The sequence below is a fragment of the Tachysurus fulvidraco genome, chromosome 15, assembly GCF_022655615.1.
Source record: "Tachysurus fulvidraco isolate hzauxx_2018 chromosome 15, HZAU_PFXX_2.0, whole genome shotgun sequence".
NCBI lineage: Eukaryota > Metazoa > Chordata > Actinopteri > Siluriformes > Bagridae > Tachysurus > Tachysurus fulvidraco.
In genome coordinates this window covers 23,216,347-23,237,457 of record NC_062532.1, presented here as the reverse complement: position 1 = coordinate 23,237,457, position 21,111 = coordinate 23,216,347, and the positions used below count along the sequence as shown (strand labels likewise).

The following is a 21,111-nucleotide window of genomic DNA, read 5'->3' as shown; positions in this document are numbered from 1 at the left end:
CTTTACCCTCTGACCTCAGTGTGTGTCTTTACTCTGACCTCAGTGTGTGTCTTTACCCTCTGACCTCAGTGTGTCTTTACCCTGACCTCAGTGTGTGTCTTTACTCTCTGACCTCAGTGTGTGTCTTTACTCTGACCTCAGTGTGTGTCTTTACTCTGACCTCAGTGTGTGTCTTTACTCTGACCTCAGTGTGTGTCTTTACTCTCTGACCTCAGTGTGTGTCTTTACCCTGACCTCAGTGTGTGTCTTTACTCTGACCTCAGTGTGTGTCTTTACTCTCTGACCTCAGTGTGTGTCTTTACCCTGACCTCAGTGTGTGTCTTTACTCTGACCTCAGTGTGTGTCTTTACTCTGACCTCAGTGTGTGTCTTTACCCTCTGACCTCAGTGTGTGTCTTTACTCTGACCTCAGTGTGTGTCTTTACTCTGACCTCAGTGTGTGTCTTTACTCTGACCTCAGTGTGTGTCTTTACTCTCTGACCTCAGTGTGTGTCTTTACTCTCTGACCTCAGTGTGTGTCTTTACTCTCTGACCTCAGTGTGTGTCTTTACCCTCTGACCTCAGTGTGTGTCTTTACTCTGACCTCAGTGTGTGTCTTTACTCTCTGACCTCAGTGTGTGTCTTTACTCTCTGACCTCAGTGTGTGTCTTTACCCTCTGACCTCAGTGTGTGTCTTTACTCAGACCTCAGTGTGTCTTTACTCTGACCTCAGTGTGTGTCTTTACTCTGACCTCAGTGTGTGTCTTTACCCTCTGACCTCAGTGTGTGTCTTTACCCTCTGACCTCAGTGTGTGTCTTTACTCTGACCTCAGTGTGTGTCTTTTCCCTCTGACCTCAGTGTGTGTCTTTACCCTCTGACCTCAGTGTGTGTCTTTACTCTGACCTCAGTGTGTGTCTTTACCCTCTGACCTCAGTGTGTGTCTTTACCCTCTGACCTCAGTGTGTGTCTTTACTCTGACCTCAGTGTGTGTCTTTACCCTCTGACCTCAGTGTGTCTTTACCCTGACCTCAGTGTGTGTCTTTACTCTCTGACCTCAGTGTGTGTCTTTACTCTGACCTCAGTGTGTGTCTTTACTCTGACCTCAGTGTGTGTCTTTACTCTGACCTCAGTGTGTGTCTTTACTCTCTGACCTCAGTGTGTGTCTTTACCCTGACCTCAGTGTGTGTCTTTACTCTGACCTCAGTGTGTGTCTTTACTCTCTGACCTCAGTGTGTGTCTTTACCCTGACCTCAGTGTGTGTCTTTACTCTGACCTCAGTGTGTGTCTTTACTCTGACCTCAGTGTGTGTCTTTACTCTCTGACCTCAGTGTGTGTCTTTACTCTGACCTCAGTGTGTGTCTTTACTCTCTGACCTCAGTGTGTGTCTTTACCCTCTGACCTCAGTGTGTCTTTACCCTCTGACCTCAGTGTGTGTCTTTACCCTCTGACCTCAGTGTGTGTCTTCTCTTAAAAAGTAAATAAATATATTTTTATTATAGTAACACAGAGAACCAACCTGATACGATTAAAAGGGAAAATAAACGCTATACTGCAAAAGTATGTGCCCCCCTGAGCATCACACCCCCATGTCTGTGTGTGTTGACCGTCTCAGTCCAGGTTTATTCTCCTCTTTACTGTTCTAATCAGCTCCACTCATGAAGGGTCTCCACTAGATATTGGATTGTGTCTGTGGGGATTAGTGATCATTCAGCTACATCAGCATTAGTGAGATCTGGGGTTCAGTCGGTTATTTCCGGGTGTTTAACAAACCCTAGGTTTAATGCAGCACATGTAACTCCGCCCACCATATAGATAACCACGCCCCCGCCAGGAGCTGTTCGCATCCTGCACGCGAGCCGCCCGCTGTAACCCGCTAGCGGGATGTTTTAGCTGAACGCCAAGCGGTTTGGATCAGAAATGAACTCCGAACGCCTCGTAAGTACAGAACTAATGAGTTACACACGGAAGCATGCAGCTACAAACCGCGTTGTTTAATTAGGTTAGCGGGGAGTAACAAACTAGCACACAAGCACAACAACCTGTTAGCATAAGAAACAGCACAACAAGCTGTTAGCACAACAAGCTGTTAGCATAACAAGCTGTTAGCATAACAAACGCTTAGCATAACAACCTGTTAACACAAGCTGTTAGCACAACAAGCTGTTAGCATAAGAAACAGCACAACAAGCTGTTAGCACAACAAGCTGTTAGCACAACAAACGCTTAGCACAACAAGCTGTTAGCACAACAAGCTGTTAGCATAACAAACTGTTAGCACAACAAGCTGTTAGCATAACAAACGCTTAGCATAACAACCTGTTAACACAAGCTGTTAGCACAACAAGCTGTTAGCACAACAAGCTGTTAGCATAAGAAACAGCACAACAAGCTGTTAGCACAACAAGCTGTTAGCATAAGAAACAGCACAACAAGCTGTTAGCACAACAAGCTGTTAGCATAACAAGCTGTTAGCATAACAAACGCTTAGCATAACAACCTGTTAACACAAGCTGTTAGCACAACAAGCTGTTAGCATAAGAAACAGCACAACAAGCTGTTAGCACAACAAGCTGTTAGCACAACAAACGCTTAGCACAACAAGCTGTTAGCACAACAAGCTGTTAGCATAAGAAACAGTACAACAAGCTGTTAGCACAACAAGCTGTTAGCACAACAAGCTCCTTGTAAAAGATCACTGCTCCCAGGGTTTCTCTCGTGTTTCTGCTGAAATCTCCCAGTACAGATCTGCAGGTTATAACACAATGTCTGTATTTTATGGAACTATAAATGAAGGATGTATTTCTGCTTGTGTGTAAACGGTGTGTGCAGGCGGCAGGGAGACGGTCGGCGGCTGCCGCGGGGCGGCTGGTGATGGACGTGATGCAGTCGGAGTGGGAGCCTCTGTCTCACTGTGAGCTGGAGCAGCGTCTGGACCAAGCTGTGGAGGAAATCCTGGAGGCAGAGCTGATGTCAAGGCTGCATGGGCAGAGCCAGGACCATGAGCAGAGCCAGAGTGTGCTTACACATCTCCCTCAGCAGGATGAGATGATCCCACACAGTCCAGCAGCCTCGCTCCTCTGTCACGCAGAAGGACAAGCTGCTTCACTAAACCACCAGCACGTCACTGACATAGAGGAGAACCCCACAGTCCAGGTCTGAATTATACTGTGTTCCACTTTTATCCTCTGATGATCTTCACTGTCTCTCTGTATCAGTGTCCATATTGGACTCTGTCTCTATGTCTCCATCATTTTCTCTAGCTCCTTTTTGTCTCACCTGTCTGTCAGTCTTTCTTGACTAAAGTTTTGGTTTATGGATCAATTAACCTCAAGACGACAACTCAAAAATCTCTCTCTCATTCTTGCTTCCCCCTCTCTCTGTCTCTCTCTCTTTCTCTCTCTCTACCCCTCTAATCTATCTCTCTTTCTCACTATCCCCCTCTCTTTCTCCCCCTCACCCCCCTCTGTATCTCTCTCTACCCCTCTATCTCTTTCTCACTCCCCCTCTCTCTTTCTCTCTCTCTCTTTCTCTATCTCTCTTTCCCCCTCTCACCCCTCACTCCCCCCCTCTCCACCTCTCCACCTCTATCTGTCTCTCTCGCTCTCTTTCTCCCCCTCTGTCTCTCTCCCCCTGTCTCTCTCTCCCCCTCTATCTCTCTCTCTCTCTCTCTCTCTCTCTCCCTGTTTCTCTCCCCCTCTGTCTATCTATCTATCTCTCTCTCTCTCTCTCTCTCTCCCCCTCTGTCGATCTCTCTCTCTCCCCCTCTGTCGATCTCTCTCTCTCTCTCTCTCTCTCTCTCTCTCTCAGTACCTCACATCTCTTCTCCAGAAGCTGAAGTGGCGTGACAGTCAGAGGTGTCTGAAGGGAAGATCTCGCTTGTCCTTGTCCCACACGGTGCTCCTGTCACTCACTCTGCTCTCCACTCGTCTCAGCTACCGCTCCGTGTCCGCCACCTTCCGGCTGGAAAAAGGGAACATACACCGCATCTTCTTCTCCTTCTGCCACAGAGTCAACACGTTGCAGAATCAGATCATCCGCTGGCCTGTCGGTGTGTACGTGCCCTAGCAGTGTCCCGGTGCTGTCTCTGCCCCATCTGACCATGAGATACCTGCACAACACAAACCTGGAGCTCATTAAGGTTGTCGTATAGGTTTAAAATCTGTAAGCATCATAAACCTTTGAGTAGTTACAGGAAATTAAAGAAGGTCCTTTAAATTCAATCCTTAAATACATCTTAAGCATAGACAAGAGAAAAGTTTCCATATAGAACATTTTATCGTCTTTACAAAAGCTTTTTAAAAGCTCAGAACCCTTGAATCTTTGATCCAATCTTTCTGTAAATAAACAGATAGAACAGAACAGCAGGACCGAGTGCAGAAGCTTTTTCCTGTGTTTCCTGTTTGTTTCTCCTGCAGGTGGCTCTCGGTTCTCCTTCGGAGCGTTTAATATTCCTGCAGTGAAAAGCAGACGTCTGGTTTAGAGACGGCTCTTTACCAGAGTCTGCTTTTTTGTAGTTCAAATCAAGGGACACCGCCCCCTAGTGGACACTAACAAAAAACAACATAAAAAGTGACTAAGAATTCCTTTCTGCTAACAACTTGGTCGTTCCTCTCTGTAGGTCAGGAGGCATCTGCTCTCCTGCTCCCCTTCTCCAGCTGCCTGGGCTGTGATGAGAAGCTCCAGCTGCCTAAAGTGCTGGGAGTGTTGGGCCACACCCGCATCCCATTCCGCCTTCCTGCCAGCAAGCAGGACTCTGAGAGCGACGCTTCGCATGCCAAGAGGCTCTGGAAGGGTTTTCACCCGGACTCGTGGTTAAACCTGGAGCTGGTGTGTGACACCGAGGGTCATTTTATCCACTGCAGTGTCAGCCGAGGTTCTCAAAGGAACCGAGGTGAAGCTCTGAGAGGGATATTAGCACAGAATCCAGAGCTCCTGCCTCCAGGAACCTGCCTGCTAGCCGGAGCTGGATATCCCCTCACGCAGCACATCCTCACCCCGTATCGTCCCGCACAGAACCCTCAGGAGAACCTGTACAACGCAGCACTGGAGACGCACCTACGGAGGCTGGAGCAGGCTGTGGCAGGACTGAAGGAGCGTTTCGTAAGACTGCGCTATCTGGACATGGGGAAGTGTGAGAGGGCCGGAGTCACGGTGCTGACCTGCTGCATACTGCACACGGCACTGCTGCATGCCGGCTACACCACCACAGGGCAGGGGGAGCACCACACTGAGGTGGAGGAGGAGGAGGAGGAGGGCATAAAGGAGGAAGATGGAGTCAGGCTACGAGAAACTGTCACTAATCTACTGTACAGTGTGATGGAGTCGGGGACAGAGGAACAGCTCCATACTCGTGATGTTTAGGTTTATTAACAAACCGTAAGGCTGCATTAAATAAAGCCCCTGAGTTTGTGTTACGGTTTTATTTAACGACTACAAAACATCATAAATAAATAAAAATTTCAGCTTCGGATAATGAAAAAAATCATAAAATATTAAATAAAATCGTTTGTGACTGAAATTTGATCTTTTAACTCGTTTAACAGTGAATTGTTAAAGCTTGAAGTTTAAAAATTCAATGAAAGTATTAATGAATAATGAATGAATGTTTAAATAAAACCTTTTATGGACATTTAAGTTATTGTGGAGTTAAAAACACTTAATTTAAGTGAACATCATCTGAACAGCAGAAACACGTCACAGGACACGACTCCTCTGATTGGACACAGTGACTCTAATCGGACTCGTGAATCCTCTGATTGGACACCTGACTCTGATTGGACATGACTCCTCTGATCTGACCCAGGACTAATCGGACTCGTGACTCCTCTGATTGGACACCTGACTCTGATTGGACATGACTCCTCTGATCTGACCCAGGACTAATCGGACTCGTGACTCCTCTGATTGGACACCTGACTCTGATTGGACATGACGCCTCTGATTGGACACCTGACTGATTGGACACATGACTCTAATCGGACTCGTTACTGATTTGACACCTGACTCTGATTGGACATGACGCCTCTGATTGGACACCTGACTCTGATTGGACATGACGCCTCTGATTGGACACGCGACTCCTCTGATTGGACACGTGACTGATTGGACACATGACTCTAATCGGACTCGTTACTGATTTGACACCTGACTCTGATTGCTGATTGGACATGACTCCTCTGATTGGACACGTGACTCTGACATGACAAGTGTCTGATGTCCAACATAGTCTCTGCCTCATGCTGCTGCAGGATCACTTTTACACAGCAGATCAAACACCATTTTAAACACTCAGTAAAAGACACACAACACTGTCGGGTCACGGCACCGGACAGGGAGCTCTCTAAATAGTCTGATTTTCACACTTTAAAGTAACGAGCAGAAGAAACAGAGAAGCAGAGTGTAAGAGCTTGTCTTCTCTTTACTGTTCTGTCTCCAGGGTCACAATGCTGGCTTTGCACTTAATTACACTTCCTCCTGCACTCCATCATCATCATCATCATCATCATGCAGTATACACAAGACTAGAATAATTGTTTTATTAGTGAAGGTTGTTCAGAGCAACAGACGTTGTGGATCGTTGTATTTAATATGTGAGGATTAAATGTCTGTTTTTTACAGCAAACTGAAGTGTAGAACGTTTGCTTTTCTGTAATGCTGAATTAAAAACATCAAAGTTCATCATTTACAAATGATGTTACAGCTTTATAACAGTTTATAACAGTTTATAAATGAAACCTAAAACCTCCTGATGTTTAGTTGCACCGTCTGGGCATGAATCCTGATTCGGTATGCAAATGAGCAGTCATGCACTGCCACATCAACCAGTGACAAGTTTCTTAACCTAAATATTATAACCTAATTAGCATATTTACAGAATGTTGAGTTGTTTAAGGAGTTAAAGTAGATTTCTGATGTGAATCAACACACACACGTTTTGATTGTATTCATTTTAACACACAACAAGGAAAGTGAAGTCGTTTCAGGAAACAGTTCACAAGCTGATGCGTCTCTCTGACTGTCTCTCAGACACCTGATGGCTGGATCAGGAAAAGACCCTGAAGATGAGGATGGAGTAATAGGTGGAGCTGTTAATGCTGAGAGGACAGAGAAGCGAGTGACTGTGAGACGAAAGTGTCTTTGGGCGTGGTCACGGCGTCCTGTGCCAGGCTGCTGATGGCACGAGCGAGGTTGTTGATAGCTTCGATCTTCCTCTCCTCCAGCACTTTCTGCTGAGCCCACATGTTCAGCTTGCGTTCCTGGAGCTCCAGGTACAGCTGCAGAACGTCCTGAGGAGGGCGGGAAGGGGCGGGGCCGGGCAGGGTGGTGATTGTGGGTGTGGGCAGGATTGGTGTGTAGTGTTTGCTCGCCATGGCTTTCCCCAGCTTGGTGTTACTGAGCTTGGCTTTGCGCTGAGTTTCGATCTCCTCGTAGCTGCGGCCGAGAACCTGGTCCATGGCCCCGAAGAACTCCCAGTGCACGGCGTGAGCTCCGAGGCGCTTTGCGCGTTCTGCGTTCTTCCTGTACGTCGCCAGCATGTTCCTCCACTTCAGGTCGCACTCGAAGGCTCGGACAGGGACGTCTGCGTAGCCCTCAGCCCTTAACCTTGCCGTCACTTGCTCGGCCACGCCCTCCCACAGTCTCTTCTTTTTACACACGGGCTGATCGAACTCCGCCTCCATGTCCAGACGAACACGGACCAAGTGCCATGTGGCCTGTAACGTCCACACAAACTCTAGGAGGGGAAACGAACAGAATATTTACTCTATGTGGTTTATTGTACATATAAATGTTTTCAAAGTGATTATTTATATTCATTTTAATAAACTTTTAAGAGGACGATGCTCCGTGGTGCCCTATGATGTACAAATAAAGTCATGAAAATAAACTAAAATTATTTACAATACGTTAATTAATAATTAGGTATTAATTTATTAATATTAATAAAAAATCATATACACATCAATTTAATGAATAATTTAAATTCAAAAGCAATAATTTGTTCATTATATGAAATAAACCTTTCATTTATATTTTACATCAATGTGGGGAAAATGTAAACTTATATAAAAGTATACTAAAAAAATCACTAGAATAAAATTGTTTTGAAGAATAAAAAATTCCCTCAATCAAATCGTGAAAAGTTTCTTCCACCATTCAGTTGTTTGCTTTTAATTATTATTTTAAAATCCTACATTTTAAAGTAAAAGAGAAATTTCTACTATCAGATTAAAAAATGAATGAAAACAAGCAGTAAAACGGTGTAAATCCCAAATAGCGCTCAACAGCACAGGTAAGTGCACTTCATGCTGTTTAAAGGGCGCCACCTTTGTGCCCTAACTAGTGCACTTGTCTAAGGGGGTGTCGGGTTTTTGGGACTCCGCCATGTTTATTTACCTGTTTTCGACTTTTCGGTGTCCGCAGTTAAAAGTGTGCTGTTTGTGACTATAGACTCGGTCACTTCCATTCTCACACTAAAGTGTTTTAACGCGTTATTTTTAGATGAAAGTTTCCGCTGAGTTTAACAACGCGGTTTAAAGCGATGACCTGCTCACTTTCAGCAGCGGTGACAATAACAACGACCTTCCTCTCAGCAGCTGCTCTAAAAATATGGACGCGGTCGTGTAGAGGATCATGGGAAATGTAGTCAGCGTTTGTTACGAACGAATACCGTTTTCACGTGTCAAAATCAAACTATTGTTTCTTTTCGGTCATGTATCATGAGTAACTATATTTCTTACAGAAATATGATGATAATTTGTTTTACTTCAGTAACGTTTTCACTTCACTCAACGAGAAATCTGACACAAGAACTACAAAGCCCATGAGCGGGACGTGACGTGTAACGCGCATGCGCCCCTTTGCTTCTCTTTCCGACTTTCTACAAAAGATGGCGTTTGTGCAAAAACCGAGTCGCTTGTGTTTGTTTGAACTCATGAACCGCGGCCTGAGGAAGGCAGAGTGACGGAAAGTTATAGTTAACCTTAGAAAAATCAACAAAACACAACCAGATATGAAATAATAAATAACCGCCGTTTAGTTTCTACTCGGATTAAAGGCCTACAGTCGGGCTGCTTGTTTATGGAGCCGACGTTCGGTGAAAAAACTACATTTCCCAGCAGCACTTTCGAAAGGTGACGTCATCAAAACGCTTTATTATTATTAGTAGTAGTAGTATTATTATTAGTATTAACCGCTGTAATTAGTTACAGCAGTATTTTTGTGCTGATTTTTTTAAATTGCAAGTTTTATAATTTTTTACTTAATATTAATGTTTTTTTTATGTAGGTTTTTCTTCATTATGTATTATGCAGTTTATAAAAGGTTTTTGGTAAAAGGAGATTAAATTAGAAGGTGTGTGTGTGTGTGTGTGTGTGTGTGTGTGTGTGTGTGTATATGTAGGGTGTTTTAAACCCAACATGGCCACCCAATCAGAACAGAAAGATAAGCAGGCCAGAAGCCGTACAGATGCTTCGTCTTCGTCACCCGAGTCGTCTCTGTCCTGGTGTCTGATCCAACTGAACAAGTCCGTGCCCAGAGCAGGCGCCTTGCCCGAGACCAAACTTTCCAGAGAGGCGGATAAGCGCCTCAGGACGGGTCAGTGGAGGGCTCTGGTGGCCCTGCGCACTCACCACATTAAAGGAGGAAGCAGCAGGATCGGGCGGTACCAGGCGCAGGGCGGATTGCTCCCCCTACTGGCTATCCTGAGCAGACCAGAGAGTTCTAGGAAAGTCCTGGACCTGACTCTCAGCATTCTGGCCAACTGCTGCACGGAGAAGCAGACACGAGCCGAGGTACGAGACACGCGACACAGAGAGAAATCAGAACAGCTGTGAATTTTATTGGCTTTTAAACGTACTAAACCTATGACCTCTGACCTTTAAAGTAAATTGCAGTTTTCTGTGTTCAGGTGCGGAGGCTGGATGGCGTTTCTCTCGTAGGTGAGTCTCTCCACCGTCACACTTCATCTGTTGTCTTAAAGTTAAACAGGTAAAGGAGAAGTGTGGTGCTGTTCACTCCATTCTCTCTACAGTGTGTGTGTAGTTTGTCTGCTCACATACGTCTTGTTTCCCTGCGCTGAGGAAAGAACAGGAAAGTCCCAATTAAACCCAAATTAAACCCAAATTAAACCCCAATTAAACCCTAATTAAACTAAACGTGCAGCCGCTTCACAGGTCCGGTGTCGGAGCTTGATGCTTGGTTACTTGATGCTTTCCTGAAAACTGCTTCATTTACACACAAACACCTTCTGAAGCTTCTCATTTAAAATAAACCATTAATGATAAAGTTCAGCTGCAGTCCTCACACACACACACACACACACACACACACACACACACACACACAAACACACACACACACCCCATCATCATCGATTTGTGGGGTGAATTTAATGATGTTTAAATTGCTGTGTGTGTGTGTGTGTGTGTGTGTGTGTTTCCTCTGCTCAGTGGAGGTCCTGAAGAGACATGCGTCAGTGGAGACGGTGGAGAACCGAGCAGCTCGTGCTTTGGGGAATCTCGCGATGGACCCTGAGGGATCTGCGCAGGTTCACTCGGCAGGTCTGTGCCTACATTTTAACCCTGCCTTCTCCAACATGCCCTGTCAATCAAAGAAACCCCGCCTCTCAAAGTTTATTTGGAATGTTTGTATGTGGAATTCTGTGCTGTAGGTTTCTGTGTAGAAAACCTCAAAGTAGTTCAGCAGGTGTCAGTGATGATTTACATGTGATATAAAATACACCAATTAGATTTCACCTTCTCTCTCTCTCTCTCTCTCTCTCTCTCTCTCTCTCTCTCTCTCATATGTAGGTGGTGTTCCTCCTCTCCTCCTCTGCCTGTCCCTGTCCAGCTCTCCCTCATCTCCACCCTCTCCCTCCACGGTTGCTGCTCCACCTCCAGCTGTGTCATCATCCACACTGGAACGTGCTCAGTCAGCTGCTCGCGCTCTGTTCTACCTCTCCGACACGCCCTCCAACCGTTTCTCTTTGCTCTCCCAGGGTGCCCTGCGAGCCCTCGTGCTCTTTCTTGCCTCTGAGTACCCCCTGGGGCTGAGGAGGGCGTGTCTCCGCACTCTTCACGAGCTGACGCGTGGCTGCGGCACCGCATGCGCCCGGGAGGTGTCCATCTCTGGAGTGTTGTCTCAGCTCGGCCCACTGGCATCAGGAGAAGGAGGCGGGGCTCTGGAGGAGCTGGCGCTAAAGACACTGGCTAATCTGTGCTCTCAGGGCTGCCTGCGCCCCCTGGTGGGCTCGCTGGGCGTCATTCAGAAGTTCACAGAGGAAGCAAAAAAGGATCCTTTGAAATCCAGCGTTCTGTTCAAGGCTCTCTGTTTGTGCTGCAAAGAGGCAGTGAACCGTGCGAAGGTGAAGGAGAACGGAGGACTGGAGGTGCTGATCCGCTTCCTGTCCACATATCAGAACCATCCCTTGACCAGATTGGCCATTTTGGCCTGTGTGGACTTCATGTACGACGAGGCGGCTCTGGAGCAGCTGCAGGAGCTCGGCCTGATCCCGCTCCTGGTCCAGCGCCTCGTGGACGTCACCCGTGGAGACGACTTCAAGATGGACAACGGGCTGTCTGCGAGCTCGCAGTGCTCCGAGCTCGGCTCTTGTTTCGACTCGTTCGATTTTCCGCTTTCTGACGGGAGCCGAAAGGAGGAGATCAGCAAGGAGCAGAGTTCTTCTAGCTTTCTGAGCCTCAGGTGAACTTTTCACTCATGACGCCTCATAGACATGAAGCAGATTGTAGAGAATGTATTCATTTTAATGGGTTAATGCTGTGTGTGCGTGTGTGTGTGTGTGTGCGTGTGCGTGCGTGCGTGTGCGTGCGTGTGTGTGTGTGTGTGTGTGTGTGCGTGTGTGTGCGTGTGTGTGCGCTGTTGTAGGTCCTGGTTGCTCTCTGAGGGTTTTATCTCTTCAGAAGTGGAGCTGAATTCGCCCTGTGGTTCAGACGGAGATTCAGGTTCTCCTTCTCTCACCTGCTCTTCTTCCTCTTCCTCCTCTCCATCCTGGTCCTCCTCACCATCTCCTCTAGCTCCTACTGATGGTTCTCCATCTCCAGCTCAACAGAAACCCGTCTCCTCTCCTTGTGCTCGGCCCAGAGCCTGTCGTCTGCCCGTCTCTGTGAGTCCTGCGTCTCCGTCTCTTCAGCCGACGCTCTGCGCCTCCACCCCGCAAACCAAACCCCCCGTTTCTCCCTGTAAAGTCTCGTCTCCCCCGAGGAAGCGAGCTCGCACGTCTTCTGCGTCCTCCTCCGCCTCTCGCTTCAGCCTCGTCTCCTTGGAAGCCCCTCCGGCGATAACGAAGACGCCCGTGTACCAGCACCCGTACCACCCGGAGCCGTGGGCACCGGAGTCTCCCATACTGCTGCTGCTCTCCCGCTTCTCCCACGCCACAGACCCGAGCGCCACTCTCGTCACCGCGCCCGTCTTCTCCGCCCTGCTCTACTACCTGACGCAGCACCGCGAGCCGAGCGGACGCTGCAGCCGCATGCTGGTGAGAATCAGCTGCAACCTGAACTGCCTGCAGCCGCTGGTCCGCACCGGCGCCATCGCCCTCATCAGACACCGCCTCTGTCTCCAGGAGCGAGACCGCCCGGGGGAGACGGAGAGACAGTCGGACAGAGTGAAGGCTAAAATCAGACAGCTCGGTGTGTCTCCTGTTATTAAATCATGACGTCTAATTTGCATATTTTTGCATATTCGTTCACACGGACGTTTTTTTTTTGCGAATATTTAAGGTTTGGTTTCTGTCCTTTTCCTGCTGTAGGTGAGGGGCTGCTGAACAACCTGCGTGTCCAGAGCGAGACAGGATTCGGTTCAGGAGTTCTGACCCACATCGTCCTGTCGGGTTCAGAGAGCGATAAACTCCACTGCGTCCTCTGTCTGCCGCTGATCATCAGGTACGACGCCGGAGCAGGACGAACACATCACCGACCGCAGCTTCTCTTCACTGTAGTTTTCTTCAGTAACGTTTTTGTTTCTTTCGCAGTAACCGAGTCCTTCTGAAGAAGCTGTTTTTGGACAGCGGCGGTTTGATGTCGGCTCTCCGACCCCTCGTGTGTCTGGACGGAGACGGGGACGAAGACGACGGTGCTGATAAATGCAGATCGTTTCTTTCTGCTTGGATGTGTCCTCCTGAGAAGGTGTGCGCTTCCAGGTATCACTCTCTCTACGCGGCTCTCCTGATCGGCTGCCTGTCTAGTCTCCTGGCAGGGTCAAAGGTCGAGCTGGACAGGCTAGAGTGCCAAGGGGTTTTGGAAAAGCTGCAGCATCTGGATTCGGATTCTTCTTGCTGTCTGTGTCCTTATCAAACATCCAACTATGACCTGAACTTCCTGTTGGATGACGGGAGTCTGCTTCCGGCCAGTCGGGGCGTGGTTTCTGGGGAGACGGGCGTGGCAGAGGCGGAGTCAGAGTATTTCCGTGCGTTACTGACAGGCAAGTTCGATGAAGCTCGGAGGTCCAGCGGAGATGACATTCACATCCGGGACGTGAGCCGAGGAACGCTGCTGCCTGTGCTACATTATCTTCATGGTTGTAGGATGAGCGGAGACGGAGCTGGACGCTGCCTCATTCTGTCCTCACTGGTCTCCAGGGATCTGACGGGACACACGGTGTTTCAGAAGACTCCCCTCGCCGAGGCGATGATAGGAGCCAGTCGCTTTTTGGTCCCTGGATTACAGAGGACAGTCGAGGACCTGTGTGTTTCCATCTTGTCTTGTCTGGTGTCCGAGGTTGAGGCTCAATGTCGATCCAAGACTCGGAAAATCCATCGCGCTGCGAACACCGCGGCCGAGGACGGCAAGGACGGCGCTCTGCTCTCCATCCTGCCTCAGGCTTACTGGTTCTCCCAGCGCTACTCCTACTCCCGACTGGGATTGTCCTGCTTGTCCCTCCTGCTGTGCTCTCAGCTGCCTCCGTCCGTCTCCTCCGACTGTCTCCTCCGTCTGGTTCGGCAGGCCGACAGCACAGAGAGCCTACGCCAGGACCTGCTGAGCCTCGCCACCGTGGCGCTGAGCTAACGCTGCTCTCTGGAACTCTCACTGAGACTTCAGTCAGTCAGGAGCGACGTTCCAGCAGCTGAAGCTTTTCCTCCGACTGACTCCTGCACACGAGCGAATGACCGCGTCGTCGTCGTTCGTTCACTTTGAGCACACGTTCGGTTTGTTCACACTGAACGTTTTTGCACTAATAAAGGTTCTGTTAAATCTTCCTAAACAACGCGGTCTTACTGCCGTGACGCTACGCTCGAGATCAGCCAATCAAATAAGACTTCACAATGTTGGCCCTCAGTCCACACTGAATGTAGTAGACACTGACTCTTGTCCATCAGATCTGCTCTTGAACCAGGGATGATTGACAGCTCTATATTATGTCCAGTACTTAACGAAGCCCCGCCCCTTTCTTTCTTTATGAGTACTGTTTAATTTAAACGTGTCGTTTCCTTCCCTTTCTGACACCGTACACAGAAAATGGTTTGTGTCGAAACTCCCGTAAAAGGAAGTGGGCGTGTCAGTGTGGGCGTGGCCTTAGTGACAGAGTCCGAGTCAGGTTTACCTTCGTTTCAGCTGTCTAACGAATGTAACGGCTTTCTTTTCTTTTCTTTTTTCCCCCATCTTTTTTATTTTCCTGGGAGACGAGTGTCAGAATTCATTTAGAATTCCTTGTGAATAAACCTGAATAAAGGAAGCGTTAGAGATTTATTAGTAGACCTGAGAACAAGAGGAACATAAGAAAAGTTTATATTTTATATTCTATACTATATACATTTCTTGTGCATTATGATGCTCCTGGCTTAACATTTGGCTTCGAATTTTGTGGCTTTTTTCCTTTTTGTTTGTAAAATTTGTCATTCCTTGGTTCGTGTGTGTGTGTGTGTGTGTGTGTGTGTGTGTGTGTGTGTGTAACAGAGCCTTAAGGAATGCCTTGTTCTATGGGTCTGTAATATAAGATAAATATCATTGAGTGACTTTATTTGTCCCACATGTATGTAGTGATATAAAATAATCTCCACACTGATCGTGTGCCGCTGTACAGTGTACAGTCACGTCAGGGATAAAGTTTACCTTCTATTTTTCATTCCTTCATTTTGTTCACACACACACACACACACACACACACACACACACACACACACACAGAGTGCAGTAAGTTTCATGAACAGAATATTATCAGATCTTGGCATTGAGCGCCACATCTACAGGAAATAAATCAGTGTTTGTGTGAAATCTGTAAAATAAAAACACCTGTAAAAGCTGTAATGTTTTTTTTATTTCTCTCCGTTTTAAACTTGTCTTGTTTCATGCAGAAGTTTTAGGTGGCGCCGTTCATCAGGTGGCCTGTGGGTGGTGCTGTGGCTCAGTGATGGTGGGAATCCTCGTAGCCCGTGGGCAGAGCGTTGGCGTGAGGATTGTGGAACAGAGAGTGGTTTCCGTCACCCCACGGCCACGGCTGAGAGAGAGAGAGTGTGTGTGTGTGTGTGTGTGAGGGAGAGAGTGTGTGTGTGTGTGAGCGAGAGAGAGGGAGAGTGTGTGTGTGTGTGTGTGAGGGAGAGAGTGTGTGTGTGTGTGAGCGAGAGAGAGGGAGAGTGTGTGTGTGAGAAAGAGAGTGTGTGTGTGAGAGAGAGAGTGAGTGAGAGGAGAGAGAGTGAGTGAGAGGAGAGAGAGTGAGTGAGAGGAGAGAGAGTGAGTGAGAGGAGAGAGAGTGAGAGAGAGGGAGAGTAAGAGAGAGAGAGAGTGAGTGTGTGAGAGAGAGAGTGTGAGAGAGAGAGTGTGAGAGGAGAGAGAGAGAGAGAGAGAGAGAGAGAGAGAGAGAATGTACAGGTATTATCCCTTGACTCATCTGCACTCTTCCTCTTTTTACCCCACAGCAGTTAAATGTAAAACCATAACACAAAAGTATTAGCTTTAGCTTTGCCTGTTAAAAGCCCTGACACTGTTACCATGGAAACGATAACGAATGTATTAATGATAAACGAACGTGATGTGAAGCTGCTCGACTGTCAGATCTGCTGTTAGAGAATTAATCACCATGTACTGACCAATCCGAGGGCAGATTTCCACTGTGGCCTGAATCATAAACTACAGTAAAAATCACCAGTGCAATCTTTCTTTAGTGTGTGCAAAAGTTTTCATCATCAGAACAAATAAATAAATTAAACACAATCCAGTTCACAGCTTGTGTTGTTCTGAGATAACAGATAATATCTTTCTCTGATATCCTGCAGGAAGGTGGAGCAGCTGCAGCTTGTTTTTTTCACACTAACTCAGGTGTTAATGCACTTTAAACTGTTTATGAGGGAAAGCAGTGACGTCACATGGACGTGATCTTCAGGGTAAATCGACCGATCCTGTGGTTGTCCTCCAGGACCAGTTTCCTTTCCAGACAAGAAGTGACGCTTGTGTTTACCTTGGTGCGAATACGCAGGTGAGGATATGGTACGAACTCGGGAGGTTCGTGAGAATGAGCCTTCTGCTTCAGGTAAGCGTTCATCATGCACACGGCCACGCCCGGTAAGGCCAGCACGAACGACAGGATCCTCCACGTCTTAACTGTGACCAAAACATGGCACATTTACATCATCATCCTCCTCATCATTTATCATCTGGTGTTAAAGCAAGATTGTTTTGGGGGTGATTTGACCCCTTTGGTGTTCCACACACTCCCATATTAAGGAGTCTTTCCTCCAACAGTTATTACTTTTTTATTTTTTTGTAAATATATAAGTTATTATTAAATCATTTTGCTTTAATCTGTATCACTACTTTATTTAAAAAGTCCTTTAAAATGTGGAGCAGTTTGCAGACCTTCGGCAGTACAGATATTAAAGGTGGGGTCTCCGTTGTTTGAAAGCCAATGTTGACATTTGAAATCACCAAAACACAAACGCCCCTAATGCCAAATGGGTATCGATAGCTCCGCCCACACATACATACGTAACCCAGGCGACTAACAGAAAGAAACGTGTCTTTATCATAGCTGAAGGGAAGAACAATACGATTGTAGATAAACAAACAAGCAAAAATGCCACACAAGCATAATGATGTAAAGGACAAAGGCATATATTAGTTCTGTGTAACAAAGCAAAACCAACGTTACTCACCTATCGAGAAGGAAAAAAGCGCCTCGGCGTCTTAAGTAAAGTCGGCCACATATTCACGGGTCGGAGTTTCCCGAGTCGATAACTCCTGAGCTAAACGCTGTTACTACACAAAACGCGGTTGTAGCTGCCTCTCTACATTACTACGATAGAAAAGAGGTGTTATTTGTGTAGTAACAGCGTTTAGCTCAGGAGTTATTGACTCGGGAAACTCCAACCTGTGAATATGTGGCCAACTTCCTGCTCCTTCAGTTCTCTCCAGCGCTGGAAAGCTGATCCTATATTAACACGTCCTACTTCTTGTCCTTATCGTAAGTCTTTCTTCTCTTTCTTTTTGTTTTTATCCTCCATGTCCATGTTAAAACCGCTTTCTGCTAACGTCACACACGCGCACTGAACACTCTCTCCGCCCATATCGACAAGACACGCCCCTTTCTGCTCATCGGCTACACGTTTGTTTTGATTTTTATTTATTATTCGGCCCGACTCGGTTTTCTGAAGCGTTTCCCAAACAACGGAGACTGCACCTTTAATATAACAGGACATTGTGCACCTTCTGTTGTTTCTACATAAAAAAAGAGATAAATAAATCTGAGTGAGAGGAGATCTATGGCCTGCGTGTTGGTGAGTAAACAACTGTATGCTTGTTAACTTTTAATACATGATGTTCGCTGAGTCACTGCACTGGATTTACACGTGATTATATATCGAATAACAAATAAAAACCTTTTGGCTACCAGTTTAGTCGAATCCACCAGAAGACTCCTGCTGAACAGATCCTTGTGATTTAATCGGAGAGTGTGTGAAAGAGATCAGACAAAAAGAATAAAGACATCACCTCCTCCCTCGTGGCCTCCGTGTGACGCAGCGGCGAGGAAGCGTCGAGCCACCGCAGACGACGCAGACGCAGCCATCCCTCTGCACAGAAGACCACAGATAGAATAAAAACACTGCTGTGTTCAGTGAGCAGATGGAACACTCCTCATTACGAGGCTCGTTAATCTCCTTAAACTGGAATTAAACGCGTTAAAGCGCACAAACACACCAGCAGGTAGATTTGTCTTTCAGTATTTCTGTGTGTTTTGTATAGATGCCGAAGCACATTAATATTAATGCAGGAACGCATGATGGCGAGAAAAAGTTTACACTCCCCTCTTAAGAGTGGCGGGTTTCTGTGGTAGAAAAGTAATAAACCTGAAGTTAATCATCAGATCTGAATAATAGTTTGGGGTGTAAATACTTATGAACACAGGTTATTCTTTATGATTTTTTTCCACAGAATTCTGAAAATGTTCTGATGTGATTGGACTTTTGGGTTCAAATCCTGCTCTATTAACAGGATTGTGTCAAGTAAGTGTGTAGTTCTGTGTGCTGTAGTGTTGGAGTTACTAAACCCTGCACCATCATGACGATGGAGACACGGGGTGGAGGTGAAGGCTGGAGTGAAGAACTCGAGTGTTCTGCACTGAACCCAGACTGAACTCAGACCTCCTGATACAACATCAGAGTCTGATCTCTGAGTCTAAAGCTTTATTTTTATTTACTAATGCATTAATCACTAATCCCCACAGACGTGACCCAACATTGAGTGGAGAACCTTCACACATGAGTGGAGCTGATTAGAACAGTAAAGTACTTTTGTCCATGTAGTGTACTTGTACTGTGTGTGTGTGTGTGCACGTGTGTGTGTGTGTGTGTGCACGTGTGTGTGCTGTGTTAATCAGTGTAAAATGCAGAACAGTTACAGTGAAGCTCAACGTGGATTAAAATAAAGTTAAAGGTCACTGTGCTGGTCTTAAAACTCTATGACTGAAATCAGAGCTTCTTTTATTTCCTGTAACTTTGTTTTAAACCCCACACAGAATCTACACGGTGTTGACCGAACACACGGGTAATAATTAACGACGTCTAAATATTTACTCCGCATTAATGTGTCTAATATAAACTGCTCCAGAGAAACAAGGAGCCAAGAGACAGGACAGTGTTAATGGACAGTATTAATCTCCCACAGAGACAGAGGCCTGCTCCTGCTGTGTCCTTCACAACGTTCCCTCAGACCCTTCTCTCAGGACAAGCAGGATCAGGCTGATAATCTGGATTACTTACTGTTTAAAGTCGTGCTGCGAAAATGCACCATGTTCATGTGGAAAGAAGGAAATATTTCATGTTGAATGTGAAGCAACACTGTAGGAAAACAAACCTGTAGGATTTTTGTTCTTAAAACTACAAAACTACAAAACTACAAAACAGACCGAAGCACTCACTGCTTTGTCCTGACAGTTGATCGGATGGTCAGGTGATCAGACGACGAGCTGTTTTGCTGGTTTCCGCTGGTTGTTGTTGGACTCGTGGTGTATTTTCTGTGTTTCAGTGTTTGTCCTTCAGTCTGTCCTGGTCCTGCCTATCAGACTCCTCCCTGGTGCAGTCTGTCCGTCTGCCAAGAAATGAGGTTTATATTTGGTCGAGTGTGCACACGCTGCTGAGCTGCACGTCTGACTGCTGCAGATCTGTAACCTGAACTCTGCACTTCATTTAAGGTTTCTAATGTAAATGAAATCTTCACAGGAACTCTAACCCAAGTGTCTACAGGTCCATTCATCCCCAGTTGGTGCTCAACAGTCACATTCAAGTTTATAATCAGTACTAAACTTAACTGGTAGCCAGTGTAGAGATGATAACATTGGGGTTAAAGGTCATACTTTCTTGTCCTAGTGAGAACTCTGGCAGCTGCATTTTGGACTAACTGTAACCTATTTATTAAAGATGCAGGACAACCACCTAGTAATGCATTACAATAGTCCAGTCTAGAGGTCATGAAGGCATCAACTAGCTTCTCACCATCAGATACAGACAGGATGTTTCTCAGCTTGGTGATATTTCTAATGTGGAAGAAGGCTGTGTTTGTAATATGGTGATATGAGTTTAAAGACAAGTTACTGTCTAATAAACACCAGGTCTTTCACTGTAACAGTACATCCTTCTAAATGGGAGTTAAAGTGTGAGAGTTTCTGTGTACTGGTTTTTGGACCTATGAGTAGTATTTCTGTCTTATCGGAGTTTAACAACAGAAAATTACAGCTCATCCAATCTGTTATCTCTTTAACACACTCAGTTAATTTAATGGTTTTGATGAGATATATAACTGTGTGTCGGCAGAATAACAGTGGAAACTAATCCCATGTCTTCTAATAATGTTCCCTAATAGAATCATGTATATCTGTATATAGAACTGATCCTTGAGGGACCCCATAATTAACTGGTAGTAAACTGGAGGATTCACCATTTAATTCTACAAAATGTTATCGGTCAGACAGGTAGGATCTAAACCAGCTTAAAGCCTGACCATGAATACCTGTGTAGTTTTGTAAGCGATCTAGAAGAATGTTGTGGTCTATAGTGTCGAATGCAGCACTAAGGTCAAGTAGAACTTATAGTGACATACAGTCTTGGTCCGAAGCTAAGAACAAGTCGTTTGTAACTTTCACAAGTGCAGTTTCTGTGCTATGATGGGGCCTGAAACCTGACTGAAACTCTTCAAGGATGTTGCTCTCCTGTAAGAAGGAGCTCAGTTGAACAGACACAACCTTTGTCTAGTATTTTAGACATAAACTGGAGATGTGAAACAGGTCTGTAATTTGATAGTTCATTGGGATCTAAATTAGGTTTCTTAATGAGTGGCCTAATAACTGCCAACGTGAAGGATTTAGGGACGTAACCTAAAGATAGCGAGGAGTTAATAATATTAAGAAGAGACTCACCAGCTTTATGTAACACTTCTTTCAGTAATGGGGTCTAGTGAACAAGTTGTTGGTTTAGCTGTAGTAATAACAGGGCTCTCAAGTTTTAAAAACAGTAAAGAGTGACATCTCCAACCCTCCACCCAAACACAACAATGGGCCTACACCCATTTCGCTACCTTCTCTGGGCCAGCATCCTGCAACCTGGCCTTTTTAGGGGGATTCCCTCTCATGGCGAATGACAGAATGCTTAGTTGCCTTTTAGTTGACATCTTTGAAAGGCAGATGCAGTGATTA

General features: G+C 46.2%; 4 protein-coding genes across 7 annotated transcripts; 2 read left to right on the top strand and 2 right to left on the bottom strand.

Annotated features, from left to right (window-relative positions):
* The first annotated feature begins 1,755 nt into the window (after nt 1–1,755).
* On the top strand, nt 1,756–5,613 carry LOC113663177. Of its 3 annotated transcripts, none has more exons than XM_027178384.2 (4): nt 1,756–1,914; nt 2,809–3,132; nt 3,808–4,027; nt 4,598–5,613. In XM_027178384.2, exons 1-4 carry the CDS (start codon nt 1,897–1,899, stop codon nt 5,338–5,340), a joined length of 1,305 nt encoding a protein of 434 aa, XP_027034185.2. In that variant the 5' UTR covers nt 1,756–1,896; the 3' UTR covers nt 5,341–5,613. The 3 variants fall into 3 exon arrangements, with proteins under 3 accessions (XP_027034185.2, XP_027034177.2, XP_027034194.2); XM_027178376.2 differs by having other exon boundaries at nt 3,787–4,027; XM_027178393.2 differs by having other exon boundaries at nt 1,794–1,914; nt 2,799–3,132; nt 3,787–4,027.
* Nucleotides 5,614–6,501: 888 nt separating this feature from the next.
* On the bottom strand, nt 6,502–8,594 carry si:dkey-66i24.7. The gene is made up of 2 exons (XM_027178403.2): nt 8,374–8,594; nt 6,502–7,711 (listed from the first exon to the last, which is right to left on the bottom strand). Exons 1-2 carry the CDS (start codon nt 8,441–8,443, stop codon nt 7,068–7,070), a joined length of 714 nt encoding a protein of 237 aa, XP_027034204.1. The 5' UTR covers nt 8,444–8,594; the 3' UTR covers nt 6,502–7,067.
* A 193-nt stretch (nt 8,595–8,787) lies between these two features.
* armc5 (armadillo repeat containing 5) lies at nt 8,788–15,236 on the top strand. Its single transcript, XM_027178366.2, has 8 exons — nt 8,788–9,110; nt 9,379–9,770; nt 9,887–9,917; nt 10,428–10,538; nt 10,788–11,679; nt 11,863–12,626; nt 12,746–12,878; nt 12,968–15,236. The coding sequence occupies exons 2-8, from the start codon at nt 9,396–9,398 to the stop codon at nt 13,998–14,000; spliced, it is 3,339 nt and encodes a 1,112-aa protein (XP_027034167.2). The 5' UTR covers nt 8,788–9,110; nt 9,379–9,395; the 3' UTR covers nt 14,001–15,236.
* On the bottom strand, nt 15,230–19,590 carry LOC113663226 (cytochrome c oxidase subunit 6A, mitochondrial). Of its 2 annotated transcripts, XM_027178440.2 has the most exons (5): nt 19,342–19,590; nt 19,184–19,197; nt 17,916–17,995; nt 16,387–16,529; nt 15,230–15,429 (listed from the first exon to the last, which is right to left on the bottom strand). In XM_027178440.2, exons 3-5 carry the CDS (start codon nt 17,989–17,991, stop codon nt 15,337–15,339), a joined length of 312 nt encoding a protein of 103 aa, XP_027034241.2. In that variant the 5' UTR covers nt 17,992–17,995; nt 19,184–19,197; nt 19,342–19,590; the 3' UTR covers nt 15,230–15,336. The 2 variants fall into 2 exon arrangements, with proteins under 2 accessions (XP_027034241.2, XP_027034238.2); XM_027178437.2 differs by lacking the exon at nt 19,184–19,197 and having other exon boundaries at nt 19,342–19,579.
* Between the last annotated feature and the right edge of the window lie 1,521 nt (nt 19,591–21,111).

Bases quoted from the DNA above. Each gene is read 5' to 3' on its own strand.
- LOC113663226 (XM_027178440.2), bottom strand. From the start codon at position 17,991: ATGGCTGCGTCTGCGTCGTCTGCGGTGGCTCGACGCTTCCTCGCCGCT. The intron at 16,530-17,915 runs GTGATGTCTTTA...TTTTGGTCACAG, and splicing joins CGGAGGCCACGAGGGAGGAG to TTAAGACGTGGAGGATCCTG. The intron at 15,430-16,386 runs GTAAACACAAGC...TCTCTCTCTCAG, and splicing joins ACCTGCGTATTCGCACCAAG to CCGTGGCCGTGGGGTGACGG.
- si:dkey-66i24.7 (XM_027178403.2), bottom strand. From the start codon at position 8,443: ATGGAAGTGACCGAGTCTATAGTCACAAACAGCACACTTTTAACTGCG. The intron at 7,712-8,373 runs GTAAATAAACAT...TTCCCCTCCTAG, and splicing joins CACCGAAAAGTCGAAAACAG to AGTTTGTGTGGACGTTACAG.
- armc5 (XM_027178366.2), top strand. From the start codon at position 9,396: ATGGCCACCCAATCAGAACAGAAAGATAAGCAGGCCAGAAGCCGTACA. The intron at 11,680-11,862 runs GTGAACTTTTCA...GCGCTGTTGTAG, and splicing joins TCTAGCTTTCTGAGCCTCAG to GTCCTGGTTGCTCTCTGAGG. The intron at 12,879-12,967 runs GTACGACGCCGG...TTTCTTTCGCAG, and splicing joins TGTCTGCCGCTGATCATCAG to TAACCGAGTCCTTCTGAAGA.
- LOC113663177 (XM_027178376.2), top strand. The intron at 3,133-3,786 runs GTCTGAATTATA...TCTCTCTCTCAG, and splicing joins AGGAGAACCCCACAGTCCAG to TACCTCACATCTCTTCTCCA. The intron at 4,028-4,597 runs GTGTGTACGTGC...TCCTCTCTGTAG, and splicing joins GATCATCCGCTGGCCTGTCG to GTCAGGAGGCATCTGCTCTC.